The 14455-nt window shown below is 40.6% G+C and overlaps 1 protein-coding gene across 1 annotated transcript in view; it reads right to left on the reverse strand.

Annotated features, from left to right (window-relative positions):
* Positions 1 to 822: 822 nt before the first annotated feature.
* The window catches only part of suclg2 (succinate-CoA ligase GDP-forming subunit beta), a 312212-nt gene continuing 298579 nt past the window's right edge, over positions 823 to 14455 (reverse strand). The window contains exon 11 of the mRNA XM_060835682.1: positions 823 to 1740. Coding sequence (XP_060691665.1) covers positions 1625 to 1740 — 116 coding nt within the window. The 3' untranslated portion in view covers positions 823 to 1624. The remainder of the gene's footprint in view (positions 1741 to 14455) is intronic.

Genomic DNA, 14455 nt, shown 5'->3' on the forward strand with positions numbered 1-14455 from the left:
TTCCACTTTGGAAATAGAACCAGTTTGACTCAAGATTGAAATACAGACTCTGACCTCACACCTTTAATGCATTGTCTGAGTTGAGATGTCACCTTTTGTTATAAAACTTTAAGTTATCTCGAGAAAGTGACTTAAAAGAAGTGTTGGAATTTGCATATAAATGAACCGAAACCTGCAACCCATTCTAAAAGATGAAAGACTTAACAATCCAGGTTTGTTCAATATACCATTTCAGTTGCATGGCACTGTAATCTTTTGCTATAAATTCTGTGTCTTATGATTTTATATTCCACAACCACCTGATGAAAGAGCACCGTTTCCAAATAAATCTGTTGGACTATAACCTGATGTTGTGTGATTTTTAATTTTCCTGAAGAAGGGCTTATGCCCGAAACGTCGATTCTCCTGCTCCTTTGATGCTGCCTGACCTGCTGCGCTTTTCCAGCAACACATTTTTCAGCTCTGATTTTTAATTTTGTCCACCTCAGTCTTACACTGGCTCCTCCACATCATAACATATGCCATGTCTTACTGCTATCTGTAATACATTTCAAATGTCAGCACCTTCAACAGAGAACGAGAGAAAGAGCAAATTGAAAATCTTAATCCTTTTTGATGACAACAGATGGCAGATATGTAGACGGATCTTGTTTGTTTTTCCCAACGAACACAAGAGGCAACAAGGCAGATGTTTTTAACTACTAAACATCGTTTGATCACAACATGAAACTCAAAATATGAGGGAGCTTTAAGGAAGGAGTACTGAAGCATTCACATGTCATAATATGCTTTCGCTTGAGAATTATTTTTTAAACACATCCATATCATTGAAAGTATTTTATTCATGTTCGGAAGACATTTGATGCTATAAAAGGTAGCCACAGGAACAATTTATATTAATTTGCTTGCACTGATATACTTGGTTTCACAATTGTCTAAAGCACTGTAAACATGAAAAGGTCATAAAAGTATGAAACAAGTTTGGACAGTCATGTTAGTGTGACAAAAGTCAGTCTTATGAAAAAAAAATAACTGGAGAAACAGAAAAGGAATTATTAAAAACGTGAGTTAAGTAAGATTATTTATCTACGAGAGTAATAAATGTGTTCACCCACTACGTTCTGTGCATACCGAGACAAAGCTGGCTGCAAGTTGAAGTTGACTTCCTTGGCAACATTGAAGGTTAAGGCTTTTAAGACAGCACCAATGTGATTAGGTCTGTGTCTGGACAAGCAATGGCGCTGTTTCAATCAATTTGAAGATTAAGGCAAAGGTTAAGCTCCTTCTTGCAATAAATGAAGATTACAAAGATGTTCAAGAAATAGTTTGTACTATTAGAATATTCAGGCTTCAAGATCCTTAAAAAAGTTTTTAGCAAAATTTTCACATTAATAAATGATACTGGCAGGCAAGGACTTTCTGGAATAAGCAAATAATTCCACATTTTTGTAAAGTGTACAAAATTTTTCTACAAATCCATCCCTGAAGACTCCATGTATGTATTGAAAATTATCTATGTTTGTTCAATCATTGTGTGAAATACAAATAGAAAATTGATAATTCTAAGATTAGTGATTGGGGATACAGTATAGAAAGATAGTTATGGAAAATGTTGTTCATTCTGCTATTTCGGGACCATGCTGGCAACTGCCTTCCGAGCTGCATCTTCCAGATTGCTGGCAGAAGTGATTGGCAAACCACTCTCAACTAGGATGCGCTTGGCTTCATTAACATTGGTTCCTAGAAACAGAAGGGGAACAAAGAATGATGGATGATAATAGGGAATAATTAAACAAAATGCTTTCATCCCTCTGAAAACAAAAGGTTTCGCAGATTAAAGTAATGCTCTAATGTGAAATTCATTTTATGCAAAGTGGACAAAATATATTGATTGTTCATTTGTTAAATTACTAAAAGGAAACAGCTGCAAACATTTTTTCATCATACTTTGCAAAATACATTTGGATATAGATTCATACTGCAGTGACCTGTCATGGCCTTGGATGTAAAAACACACCAAATATAAGTTAGGCGTGGGGAGCCATGCTATGCAATACCTAGCTCCTGGGTTTCAAAACATGGCCCCCCAGCAAATTTCTACCTTATAATGCATTTTTTTCTCATTCAAAAGTAAAATATTGCAGATGTTGGAAAGGTGAATTATTAAAAGAAAGTACTCGAAATATTCAGCAGGCCAGGCAAGATCTGCAAATGGGGAAACAGTGTTCATGGCTGGAACTTAATCCAAGAAACAGTCATCTCACAGGCTGGATGAAATGTTGGTGAGGGTCCAGCAGCGATTATTTTGGAGAAGGTCTGCCACATCAAGTGGTCAGCAGTGGAATGTCCAGGAACAAAGCCTTGAACCATTAAATCTCTTGTAATTTAATCTCTCCTGTTTTTCACACTATCACAGGCACCATGTCTTTTCTTTCTCCTGACTTTCCCTTTGCACTTGTTCAAAACATCTCACATTACGACCTTGCCCCAGTTCTGTTCAAAGTCCATCAACCTGAAATACTGGATAGAAGTTAATGTCCACCCCCAAGGAGATTTTGGAAGCTGTGGTGAGGTGTGGAGCTGAGTGGGGGCGCTTGCATATGTCCCAATTAAGTTTGGAGCGGGAAGATTCAGGGATTGTCTTCCTTCCCCCATACCAATTACAAAAATCAGATGTTAAACAAATTTTTGTCTCAACTCATTACAAACCAGAGTGGGAAATGTATTTCCATCAGAAAAAATCTCACTTCTAAATAATACAGTTCTTATCGATTGCTATCTCACATATGCAAAGCTAACCTGTGCAATCTCACAAGGAAACTTTTAAGTAAGTAACACAACTTAGGTTAAAATAAGGTTGGTGTTTAATGAATCTCTGCTGCGTGTTAATGACATAGAAAACACCGTCTGTAAAATGAACTTGATGCATCATCAATAAAATGGCATGCTTTGTTTAATCACAATAGTTTGGAAAATATGCTCCAACTTTGAGTACAAATACCAAATTGTACACCAAAGAATAACTACCGTTTAAATCATGAACAGCATAAGGAAAATACACCTGTAGATTATGGAAGATATTCCTGGAATAAATCATTTCACTGTTGTCAAAGTTTCAAGTGGTTCCTAAAAGACAAATACACACTTGGATAAGGTACAATCAATCAATGGAAAAGTCAATTGTCAACTGCAATTTTTTGAGAGAAGAAGCAAGCTTACTGAAACAACTTAGATTTAGTATTTAGGCCAATATTCTGACTACCTGCTTAACTACAAGAAATTGTCACGACTTTGGAATAATTGTTTGAATGTTAGAGATACACTGAAGCCATGTTTTGTAGGGCTTTCAAGGCTTCATTCATGCAGAACACTGAAGTCTGAATAAACTAGCTTCTGGGGAAAGGAAATCATGGTTAAAACAAGCCAAAGGACTTCAAAGTGTTAGAAAAGGTTTCACAGTTGTAACAATTTGTTACAGTCATGTGTAGAAGCATTTCGGGAATCTATTTTTAATTACAATGCAATTGATTTTGGTTTGTTCATATTTAACTCCATGAGCAGGAAGAAAATTCATAAATGTTTGCAAATCTGATTCAAAGGCTCTTTTCATCTGAAGTATTTTCGCTATTGACCTTTGATCTTGTGCTGGATTTTTAAAAATGTGTGTCTACTCAGTATTGTTGCTGGGTGGAAAGACCAACCTCACTTTGGAGAAAAACCACTCCATTCAAAACTGTTACAGAAACTTGTGCATTTTTAGGTGTATCAGGATTGCTGTCATGCTCAAGAATTTCTAAGCTGCTTCTTTTTGCAGAATTATGGAATTAAAACCTCTGTATAAATTTGTCCAGATCAGAGAATGAAGCACACTCTATTGCTCTAGGCTGTTCATGTACTCTGGTCATTAGCCAGCGAGCTTTCATACCTCCTTCCAAGGTGAGTTGCATATTAATGACATTCTATGTAATGTTTCTAATGGCATCGAAGCGGATATCATTGTTATTCAGATTTCTTGAAAATCATGTTGATATGGGAGTGACAATGGCCAGCAGTTTACGTGACTATGTCTGGGGTCATGCCATTGGAGTCAGAAAATTAGATTATAAACCTTGATCACATTTGGTAGTAAACCAGGATTTGCATCATACTTACTTAAGATTAAAACCTCAAAGTATGATTAGTCACCATATAAAAATAACAAAATAGAATTTTTCATCCTTGAGAATAAATGTGGGACACATGGGTTAGGTACCCACTAACACAATACTCCCAGCACCAAAATAACTTTATCTATTCTGCCCAATCAACTCATTAATAGTTTACAGGCAAATCTCAGTCACGTCTCTCAATCTATCACAGACCGCGATGCTCGTGTCTTTGGTCACTAGGGCTGCCAGCTAATTGGAGACCGGCAGTTTCTGGGTCCTGAAGACAGGATGGTTGAAGCATACTCTTTGTGCAATTTAGTGGTGAGAAGGTAACTTTTTTCCCCCTACTTTGTCAGGCGACAGTGGGATGGAAGTCAAGGTAGATGGAGGCAAATTGGAACCCGAGACTGTAACCTAGTAGACAGGTCATCCAGATTTCCAGTGGGGAATCCAGCCACATACCTTTTCTATTGGGAAGACAGGTAATCAGGAAGGTGGTGAGTTGAATCCCTTCAATGGCTATTAATTGACCATTTAAGGGGCTTAAATCATGTGTGTGTGTGTGTGTGTGTGTGTGTGTGTGTGTGTGTGTCATGACAAGGACAACTTGCTTCATTATTTCTCCTGGAGAAAGGGCGGACTACAGATGCTGGAAATCAGAGTGGAAGAGTGTGGTGCTTGAAAAGCACAGCCAGTCAGGCAGCATCCGAGGAGCAGGTGAGTTGGTGTTTCAAGCAAAAGCTCCTCATCAGGAAAGCTCTTTTGATGAAGAGCTTATGCTTGAAACATCAACTCTCCTGCTCCTTGGATACTGTCTGACTGGCTATGCTTTGCCAGCACCACACTCTTCGACTTTAATTATTTTTCCAACTTGCTTAATTATTTCTCCTCCTTGCCCTACGACGGTGATCTGTGAAAGAGAAAATGCTAGCATCATTCAACTCACACCTACCAACTATTGTGTTGAAATGCTCAAGAATCAAAGTGAGAACCTGGTGAAGAATTATGTAAATGGTCAGGCCAAGAAAGAATGCAGAGAACCATACACGCAAGAAATAAAACAGGGGGTATTATTTCAAATAAATTGATAATAATTGTCTATTATTAAGGAAAATAAAACTTTCATTTATATAATGACAGCACCTTTCATTATCTAAGGATGCCCTAAACGTTATACAAGTATTTATCAACTTCTGAAATACAGTGATGTTGTTCTAAGTTTGGAAAGATGGCAGCCAAATAACACGTTGTGACGTCCCACAAAGAGTTCTGAAATAATGACCAGACAACTTGGGAATGTTGTTGACGGGATAAATATTCATTGCAACACAAGCAGATCTACTGCCCTGCATCAAATGAGCCACATAATCTTAAAAAAAACCCCAAAGAACTGCGGATGCTGGAAATTAGAATCTTTTATCTGCTTATGAAGGATTTAGTTGAATGTGTCATCTGAATGTTAGCATCTCTGACAATGCAGAACTGACTGGTACTTCACTCAAGTGTCAGGCTATGCTTCAGTCCCTGGAATAGCACCTGAACCCATAGGCTTCTGATTGAGAGGAGTCAATGCTACCGCTGACAGTTTGGTAAAATGTGACATTTTGATATAAAAGGGACGATGGCAAATAGATATAACCATAAAGAAGTTTCTTTAAAAACAAATTATTTTATGGTACATAATGCATATGGATAAGAAAAACCCACAAATTCAGCAAAATTTGATGTCAATAAAATCATTATTAACAATAACCTGTTTATTGTATGCAAGTAAACATTTTGTGCAAAAGAAATTATTGATACAGATTTGCCAATAAACTGTACTGATGCCAATCCTTCTGTTTATCATGCACTGTTGACTTTCTTCTTCTGGGTCTTTATTTCTCTGGTTGATAGCTTTATATCTTAAATACAGTTGGACTAACTGAGGTGGAAAAAGGGACTGAAGATCAAATCTTAGAGTCTTTTAAAACAGAGAAAATACACCACTATGTATCACTTTAAAATAACTGCATTAGGTGTAACAATGACTGAGAAGGTTTGTTGATCTCCACCTATATTGGATTGTCAAGTGCAAATTTTTTATGCATCACAAATGATGGACCATTTAGCCACAACTGGAAACCTATCCAATCTTCTTTAAAGAAAACAATAATGTGATCACTTTGAAAAGGTTTTAACCCAAAATACTGCACATGCATTAATCTGGTGAATTGGAGAGGGAGGTGAGATTTGGCTTCATATGTCTTGAGGAAACAAGAAGGAAAGTCAGATTTCTAAAGTAAAATCCTGAAGATTCTATAGGGTACTGAAAGAAAAGGAAACAGAAAGACAGTCAGAGAAAAGCACAGTTTCAAGTGCTGACTTTTATCATTGATAATGATTATACAGAGTGCAGAAGCACATTTGAAGTTGTGCCTGGAAAAAAAAATCGAAGCTCCTGTTATCCTGTGATAAACCTGAGCATTCATGCTGAATAAACACAACAGGCTAGCCTTCATGTTTTCTGTTCCTGAATGAACACCACCATATATGTGGATGTCATAGCAGTAAGCCCATGATCAAACATGCGTAAAACTAGCAGAATTTCAATATGTACATCCTTCTCAACAAGTAGCACAATTAGGCAGCACCTGCTGAGCTGACAACCGTTCAGACCAGCAATATAAAGAGGACCAAAACCGAGCAATCAATAATGCATGCAGAAAAAAAAACACACTTTTATTTATTTACAGACTTGTCGCCTCTCACAGTAATACGAATCTAATGAATTATCAGACAACGATTTTGTGTACACAGATGAAGCAAGCTCATATAAACTAAACTGAACAGAATTTCTGGTTTATCTGCTTTTGATTGTGAGAGCTGAAGCAGGAGCATTGACTAAAACACTAAGAAAACCTCTCCTGTTCTTCAATTAGGGTTTGCAATATTTAATATCCATTGCACCACTGACATTGAAGGACAGTCTCATTTTGCACAAGGGATAGTCAACATGGCTGTGTGTGTGTGTGTTGGGGGGTGGGGTGGGGAATCATGTCACATTCAATGGCATAAGGCTATAATGACATAGTGGCATAGCTATAGGTTCTGCGTTATTCAGCAGCGCTCCATCAATATTCTACCAACAATCTCCGTCAATTAGGACTTGCACCTCATTTTTTTTACTTTCATTTTACCCTCATACACATAGCACTACTGCAAGCCATAGACCCACATCCTGCAACTAGGTCACACTGCATGCTATTCAAGTCATGACAACCAAACGATCCAACACGATTGTACCCAACTCCAGACACACAGCCCTCTCTCTTGCAGGACAAGGTGGTAACTGCAGGCAGCAGGAACTAATCTGCAGGAAACAGGTGCTATTGTATGTCCTCACTCTAATGGAGCTCTCCACTATTGGATCATACATGACTGAAGCCTTAAAGAGTGGTGAAGTTGAGACCATCAAGGATGCTGCTGAATTTATACCTAATCATCCTTCTTACATTCCACATATTGAATGGCAGTATGGCTATCATTATATGCCTACTGTTTACTTTGTACATGGGCTATGCACTGGAGCAGGCACATATTGTTTGTCACCCAGTCGTCAGCTTCTGGTTGCTCCTGTGGCATTGCTCAAGTGTTGATAGTATGATGGACTACCACAGAGTAACGGCATCAAATGGTGCAGAAATACCGGGTTACTATTGCTGAGCATAGCCACATGCCAACTGGACATTGAAGGATTAGACCATTTGCAATGATGATACATCTCTGAATTTACATGAGGTATCCACAAAGCAACAAGCCTGCGATATGGGGAAAACTGTAACTATGGCAGAAACCTGTAATTATGGCAAAACTACATACTCTATCTACTTGCTTCTGACATTGTGTTTTATCTACTCTGTATATTTCTGGTGTAGGCTTCCATCAGCCATGTTACAATTGAACAAAATTGGCATGCAGCATGACCAACAGCAGAGTTGTCTGTATGCGCACAGAAATGGCATTTTGTACTCAAACCAGCAACAATGGACTGGTTGCAGACATGCAAGTTGGGTAGCTAGTGCACCACCCTTCCCCACCCACCTCCCCATTTGACTGCTATAGTATGACAGGTGGGTGAACTCCAAAATTGGCAGCACAGCAACCATAAGTAAAATAACAAACTAATAGTGGAATTGAGCAAGTTCCTGTCAGATTAGCAACCTCAACATTCTTGAAGTTTGTGTGAGGTTTGGGTGGACGGCATTTCAACAGAGAGTGTATGGAGAAACATAGAACCACTAACATCAATTTCTGACTTTTTGCATTTATCTACACTGAGGCACTCCCAATCTTGCTCTCAGCTTCAGAGGAACAAAGTCAGCAAAAACTGATAGTTCCGTCTTAATAACTAACACAAAACCCAGACCTTTAGTTCAAAAATCAACAAAAGGATATTTTGGGGGTTACACTGATTCAGAAATTGAATGACCACATAAAAAAAAGGCATGGGGGATTCTTGTGGTGCAGTTTTGGTGAACCTATCTCAAGACAAGAGGGCCCAGATTCAAACACCACCTACTCTAGTGGTGTGCAATAACATTTCTGAACAGGTTGTTTAGAAAGTATTTGTACAATATGGTAATATCAAACAGTTTGAGAAAAGGATTGCTCTCAATGTTAATTTTTATAATATACTGGAATAAATTCCTTACGTCATGAATAAAGAAACGATCAGTTAGCTGTCTTTCCAATCTGTGCTCATCAACGTCCCCTCTAAGTTGAATGCCTGGGTGGCCGTGCAGCAATCAGGAATGTGCCACAAAGGGAAGGAGCAGGCTTCCCATGAGAAATGTTTCTTATAATGTATATGCATGCATGGCTGCATGTCAATCTTAATGAGAACGTGGCAAGCTGCAAGCTGGCCACACACAGTTGACAGAGGTTGCAGTGAACATGAGTGGTCAAATTATTATGATTCAGCAGCAAGCCTGAACAGTAATTATAGTTAGGCTTTTTGACAATAGATGTTTTAAAAGTGAGTTCCTCTCTCATCAGCTTTCTAGTGGAGTGTACTTCCTGGCCGGAATCCCTTTCATTTACTTTAAAATCACAGCTGAATGAGTAACCCGGACTAAAAACAAAATATCACAGATGTTGGAAGCCTGGTACAAAAAGAGAAATGCTGGGGAAACTCAATTCAGGCAGTTGCTATGGTAGGACAAACAGTTAACAGATCAGGTCAGGTTCTGAAGAAAGGTCACCAACCGGAAACTCTAAATTTCTTTCACTTCCCATAGATTCTGTTTGACCAACTGGATTTTTATAGCACTCGGTTTTCATTTATTATTAAAGCAATAGTATGGGCCAACAATACACTATCTACAATCTGCTAATGAAAACTGTTTCGTACACCAATATCTTCACATTAAGTAAGGCAGCAGAAGGCTTTCAGAAACATACAAAATTCTTACTGTGAATCTATAGCACAGAACAAACATCAGCTTCACTCTTCCTGGCCCTGAAGCAGCCCCCAGTACTAGGGAAGAGCTCAGCTTTAATTATTTTCAATCCACTTGCAATGACAAACTCAGTGACAGGAGAGACTTGCGTTTTCTGGCCCAGAGGTAAGGACATTACCAAAGCATTACAAAAATACTTAAAGGACAAGAGGATAACTTTGTTGTTCATCGGGGAAGTGTTTTGGGCAGAAGTACAGGGGACAGTTTGGACACTGCTGAAGACCCTGTCAACCACAGTGTGGGGGGTGGGCTTCCTTGTTTGATGGAAAAGGAGGTCATGCCAGAGGCAGCCCAATGGAATGTGGCATCATCAGAACAGATACTATGGAGTAGGGAGAAATAGGGAGAATGGAATGGAGACATTGCAGGAAGCTGAATGTGAGGAGATGGAGTCAAAGCAAGTCTGGGAGTCCGTAAGCTTGTAAGATTCAGAGATGGACCTGGTGAAGGTGAGAGAGAAGGGTGGAAATCAGAGGCAAAACCCATGAATTTTTCCAATTCCAGATGAGAGCAGGAAACAGCACTTAAGACATCATTGATGAATCAGCGAAAAAAGTGTGGGATGAAGCCTGAGTAAGAGTGGATCAAGGAGGGTGATTTAGGTATTATCAATAGACTATTGATCCAGAAACTAATATCTGGGACCAGGGTTCGAATCCCGCCACAACAGATGGTGGAATTTGTATTTAATTAAAAGGAAACCTGGAATTAAGAAACTGCTGATGACCCTGAAACCATTGCCAATTGTCAGGAAAACATCATCTTGTTACTAATGTCCTGACAGTAAGGAAATCTGAAGGAAATTGCCATTCTCACTCGGTCTGGCCTATATGTGACTCCAGACCCACAGCAAGGTGGTTGACTCTCAAGCGCGTTCTGAAATGACCACTCCATTCAAGGGCGATAAATGCTGGCTAGCCATTGATGCCCGTGTGCCGCGAATGAATAAAAAATAGGATGTGCATGAAGCCCAGGTATAACTGGGAACAATATGGATATCCTTAGCGGGACACCTTTGACTTGGACAGATGAGAGGAGTTGAAGGAGTTAGTGTTCAAAGACAGGGTGGTGATGGACATGGGCTATTCAGGCTTCTTTTCAAGACTTCAGAATAACCTGGTGGGGAATTGAAGTGTAGAGGGATTGCACATTCAAGAGGTGGTGACTAGGACCAGAAGACTGGAACCTGTGGAACTGACATAAAGCATTAAAAGAATCACAAATGCAAGAACGAGCAACAGGGGATAAGACAGTCAGATAAGAAGAAATATGTTCAGTGGGGCAGGAACAGACTGAAATAATGGGTCTGCCAGGTCTTACCTGATGCAGAGTTTGGGAAGGAACTCAAGAAACCCACCTTCAGATGTTTCCAATCAGCCTGTTCAGGGATGTTATGACACACCACTGGAACAGGTGGGACTTGAACCTGGGTCTTCTGGCTCAGAGGTAGTGGCCTTACTACTGCACCATGAGAGCCCTTGATGTTTCTAATCAACGTGTTCAGAGACATTATGATACATGCATGAGTCAGGTGAGACTCAAGCCTGTATCTTCTGAAATAGGGACACTATTCACTGCACCAGGACAGCCCTTTCTCTTCTGTTCTGGACGTGTTGTCACACACAACTCAACACACGTTTCCCCTTCCACTAGATCATCTGTGGTACTTTGTAAAATCTATTTACTACCATCAATCATAAGAGCTCTTGATATAAAAATCCAATGAGCATCATGTGCTCTCAATCAATTCTGTATTTGATTGTTGGAGCCTTGAGGACTTTTGCTGCACAGTGATAATGTCCCTATATCTGAGTGGGTTCAGTCCCATTACTCCAGAAGTGTGTCATAATATGGGCAGTACGGTGGCTCAGTGGTTAGCACTGCTGCCTCACAGCACCAGGGACCTGGTTCCAGCCTCAAGTGACTATAGAACATAGAACAGTACAGCACAGAACAGGCCTATAGCCCACGATGTTGTACTGAGGTTTAATCCTCATGTAAAATATACTAGCTTAACTTACGCACACCTCAACTCACTGCAATACATGTGCATGTCCAGCAGTCGCTTAAATGTCCCCAATGACTTTGTTTCCACCACCACAACTGGCAACACATTCCATGCATTTACAACTCTTTGCATAAAGAACTTACCTCTGCCGTCTCCTTTATACCTTCCTCATAATATCTGCAAATTATGACTCCTCGTACCAGTCAATCCGGCCCTGGGGAAAAGTCTCTGGCTATTGACTCTATCTATTCCTCTCATTATCTTGTACACCTCAATCAGGTCTCCTCTCTTCCTCCTTCTCTCCAGAGAGAAAAGTCCGAGCTTATTCAACCTTTCTTCATAAGGCAAGCCCTCCAGTCCAGGTAGCATCCTGGTAAACGTTCTTTGCACCCTCTCCAAAGCCTTTATCTTTCCTATAGTAGGGCGACCAGAACTGGACACAATATTCCAAGTGTGGTCTCACCAGGGTCTTGCAGAGCTGCAGCAAAACTTCATGGCTCTTAAACGCGATCTCCTTGTTAATGAAAGCCAAAACACCATATGCTTTCTATCCATTTGGGTGGCAACTTTGAGGGATCTATGTACTTGCACACCCAGATCCCTCTGTTCCTCCACACTGCCAAGAATCCTGTATTTAATCCTATATTCAGCATTCGAGTTCAACCTTCCAAAATGCATCACTTCGCATTTATCCAGGTTGAACTCCATCTGCCATTTCTCAGCCCAGCTCTGCATCCTGTCTATGTCATGCTGCAGCCTGCAGTAGCTCTCTATGCTATCGACGATACCTCCAACCTTTGTGTCATCTGCAAATTTACTAACCCACCCCTCAATCTCCTCATCCAAGTCATTTGTAAAAACTGCAAAGAGCAGAGACCCACGAGCGGGACCCACTCAACACTGACCTCCAGGCAGAATACTTTCCATCAACAACCACCCTCTGCCTTCTGTCAGCCAGCCAATTCTGAATCCAGATAGACAAATCTCCCTGTATCCTATACTTGCTGACTTTATGAATGAGCCTATCCTGGGGAACCTTATCGAATGCCTTGCCGAAGTCCATATACACCACATCCACTGCTCAACCTTTGTCGACCTGTCTCATCACCTCCTCAAAGAACTCAATAAGATTTGTGAGGCATGACCTGCCCCCTCACAAAGCCATGCTGACTGCCTTTAATCACACTATGTTTTGCCAAATAGTCATACATCCTATCCCTGATCATTCTTTCCAACACTTGCTGACCACAGACGTAAGACTGACTGGTCTGTAATTGCCAGGGATTTCCCTACTACCCTTCTTGAAAAGAGGAACAACATTCGCCTCCTTCCAATCCTCCGGTACGACTCCCGTGGAGAGTGAGGAGGCAAATATCCTCGCCAGCGGTTTAGCAACATTCTTTCTCGCTTCCCGGAACAGCCTAGGGTAAATCTGGTCTGGCCCTGGGGACTTATCAATCTTAATGCTTTCCAAAATTTCCAGCACATCAACTTCATCAATCTCAATCTAGTCAAGATTGTATCCCAGCTTCCCAAAGTTTTCATTTACAACCAGTTCCCTTTCCTTGGTGAAAACTGAAGCAAAAACTCATTTAGGGATTCCCCTATCTGCTCAGACTCCACATACAAGTTCCCTCCGCTATCCTCGATCGGCCCTACCGTCTCCCTAATCAGTCTTATTCCTCATGTATGATTAAAATGTCTTTAGGTTCTCAGAAAATCCTTCTTGCCAAGCCTTTATCGTGTGTCCCCCACCCTCCCCTGGCTTTCCTCAGTCCATTTCTGAGCTCCTTTCTAGCAAGCCTGTAATCCTCTAAAACTGTGCTAGATCCTTGCCTCCTCCACCTTACAGAATCTGCCTTCTCCCTTTTGATGAGAAGTTCCTCTGTTCTCGCCATCCAAGGTTCCTCAATCTTACCCTTTCTTACCTGTCTCAGAGGAACAAATTCATGCATCACTCCAACAAATGCTCCTTAACTAGTCTCCACATGTCTGCTGTGCCCTTTCTGTGGAACAATTGCTCCCAGTCTGTACTTCCCAACTCCTGTCTGATAGCGTTATAATTTGCTTTTCCCCAATTAGACATCTTTCCTCGGTAACTGCTCCTTTCACCCTCCAAGGCTATGCTAAATGTGAGACAGTTGTGATCACAGTAACTAAAGTGCTCTCCCACCGCGAGATCTGACACCTGGCCTGGCTCGTTGCCGAACACCAAATCCAAAATAGCTTCTCCCCTTGTTGGTCTGTCTACATACTGTGTAAGGAAACCTTCCTGAACACACCTGACAAAAACGGCTCCATCCAAATCATCTGCACTTACGAGGTTCCAGTCGATATTGGGAAAGTTGAAATCACCCATAACAACAACCCTGCTACTTCTGCATTTTTCCGGAATCTAACCGCTTGAGTTCTTCAATCTCTCTACTGCTATTAGGTGGTCTGTAGAAAACCCCCAATGAGGTGGCTGCTCCCTTGCTTTTCCGAACTTCCACCCACACTGACAAACTTTCCTCAACAACCTTCATTTCTGTAGCTGTGATGCTCTCTCTGATTAGCAATGCTACACTCCCATCCTCTTTTTCCACCCTCCCTGTTCTTTTTAAATGTTATAAACTCTGGAACATCAAGCAACCATTCCTGCCCCTGTGAAAACCACCTCTCCGTTATGGCTACAACATCGTAGCCCCAAATACTGATCTGTGCTCTAAGTTCATCACTCGTATTTCGGACACTCCTTGCATTAAAGCAGACGCACTTTAACTGATCTCTTTGTTTCATCGCGTGAGAAACCTTTCTGA

This window comes from Hemiscyllium ocellatum, chromosome 14 (genome assembly GCF_020745735.1).
Source record: "Hemiscyllium ocellatum isolate sHemOce1 chromosome 14, sHemOce1.pat.X.cur, whole genome shotgun sequence".
NCBI lineage: Eukaryota > Metazoa > Chordata > Chondrichthyes > Orectolobiformes > Hemiscylliidae > Hemiscyllium > Hemiscyllium ocellatum.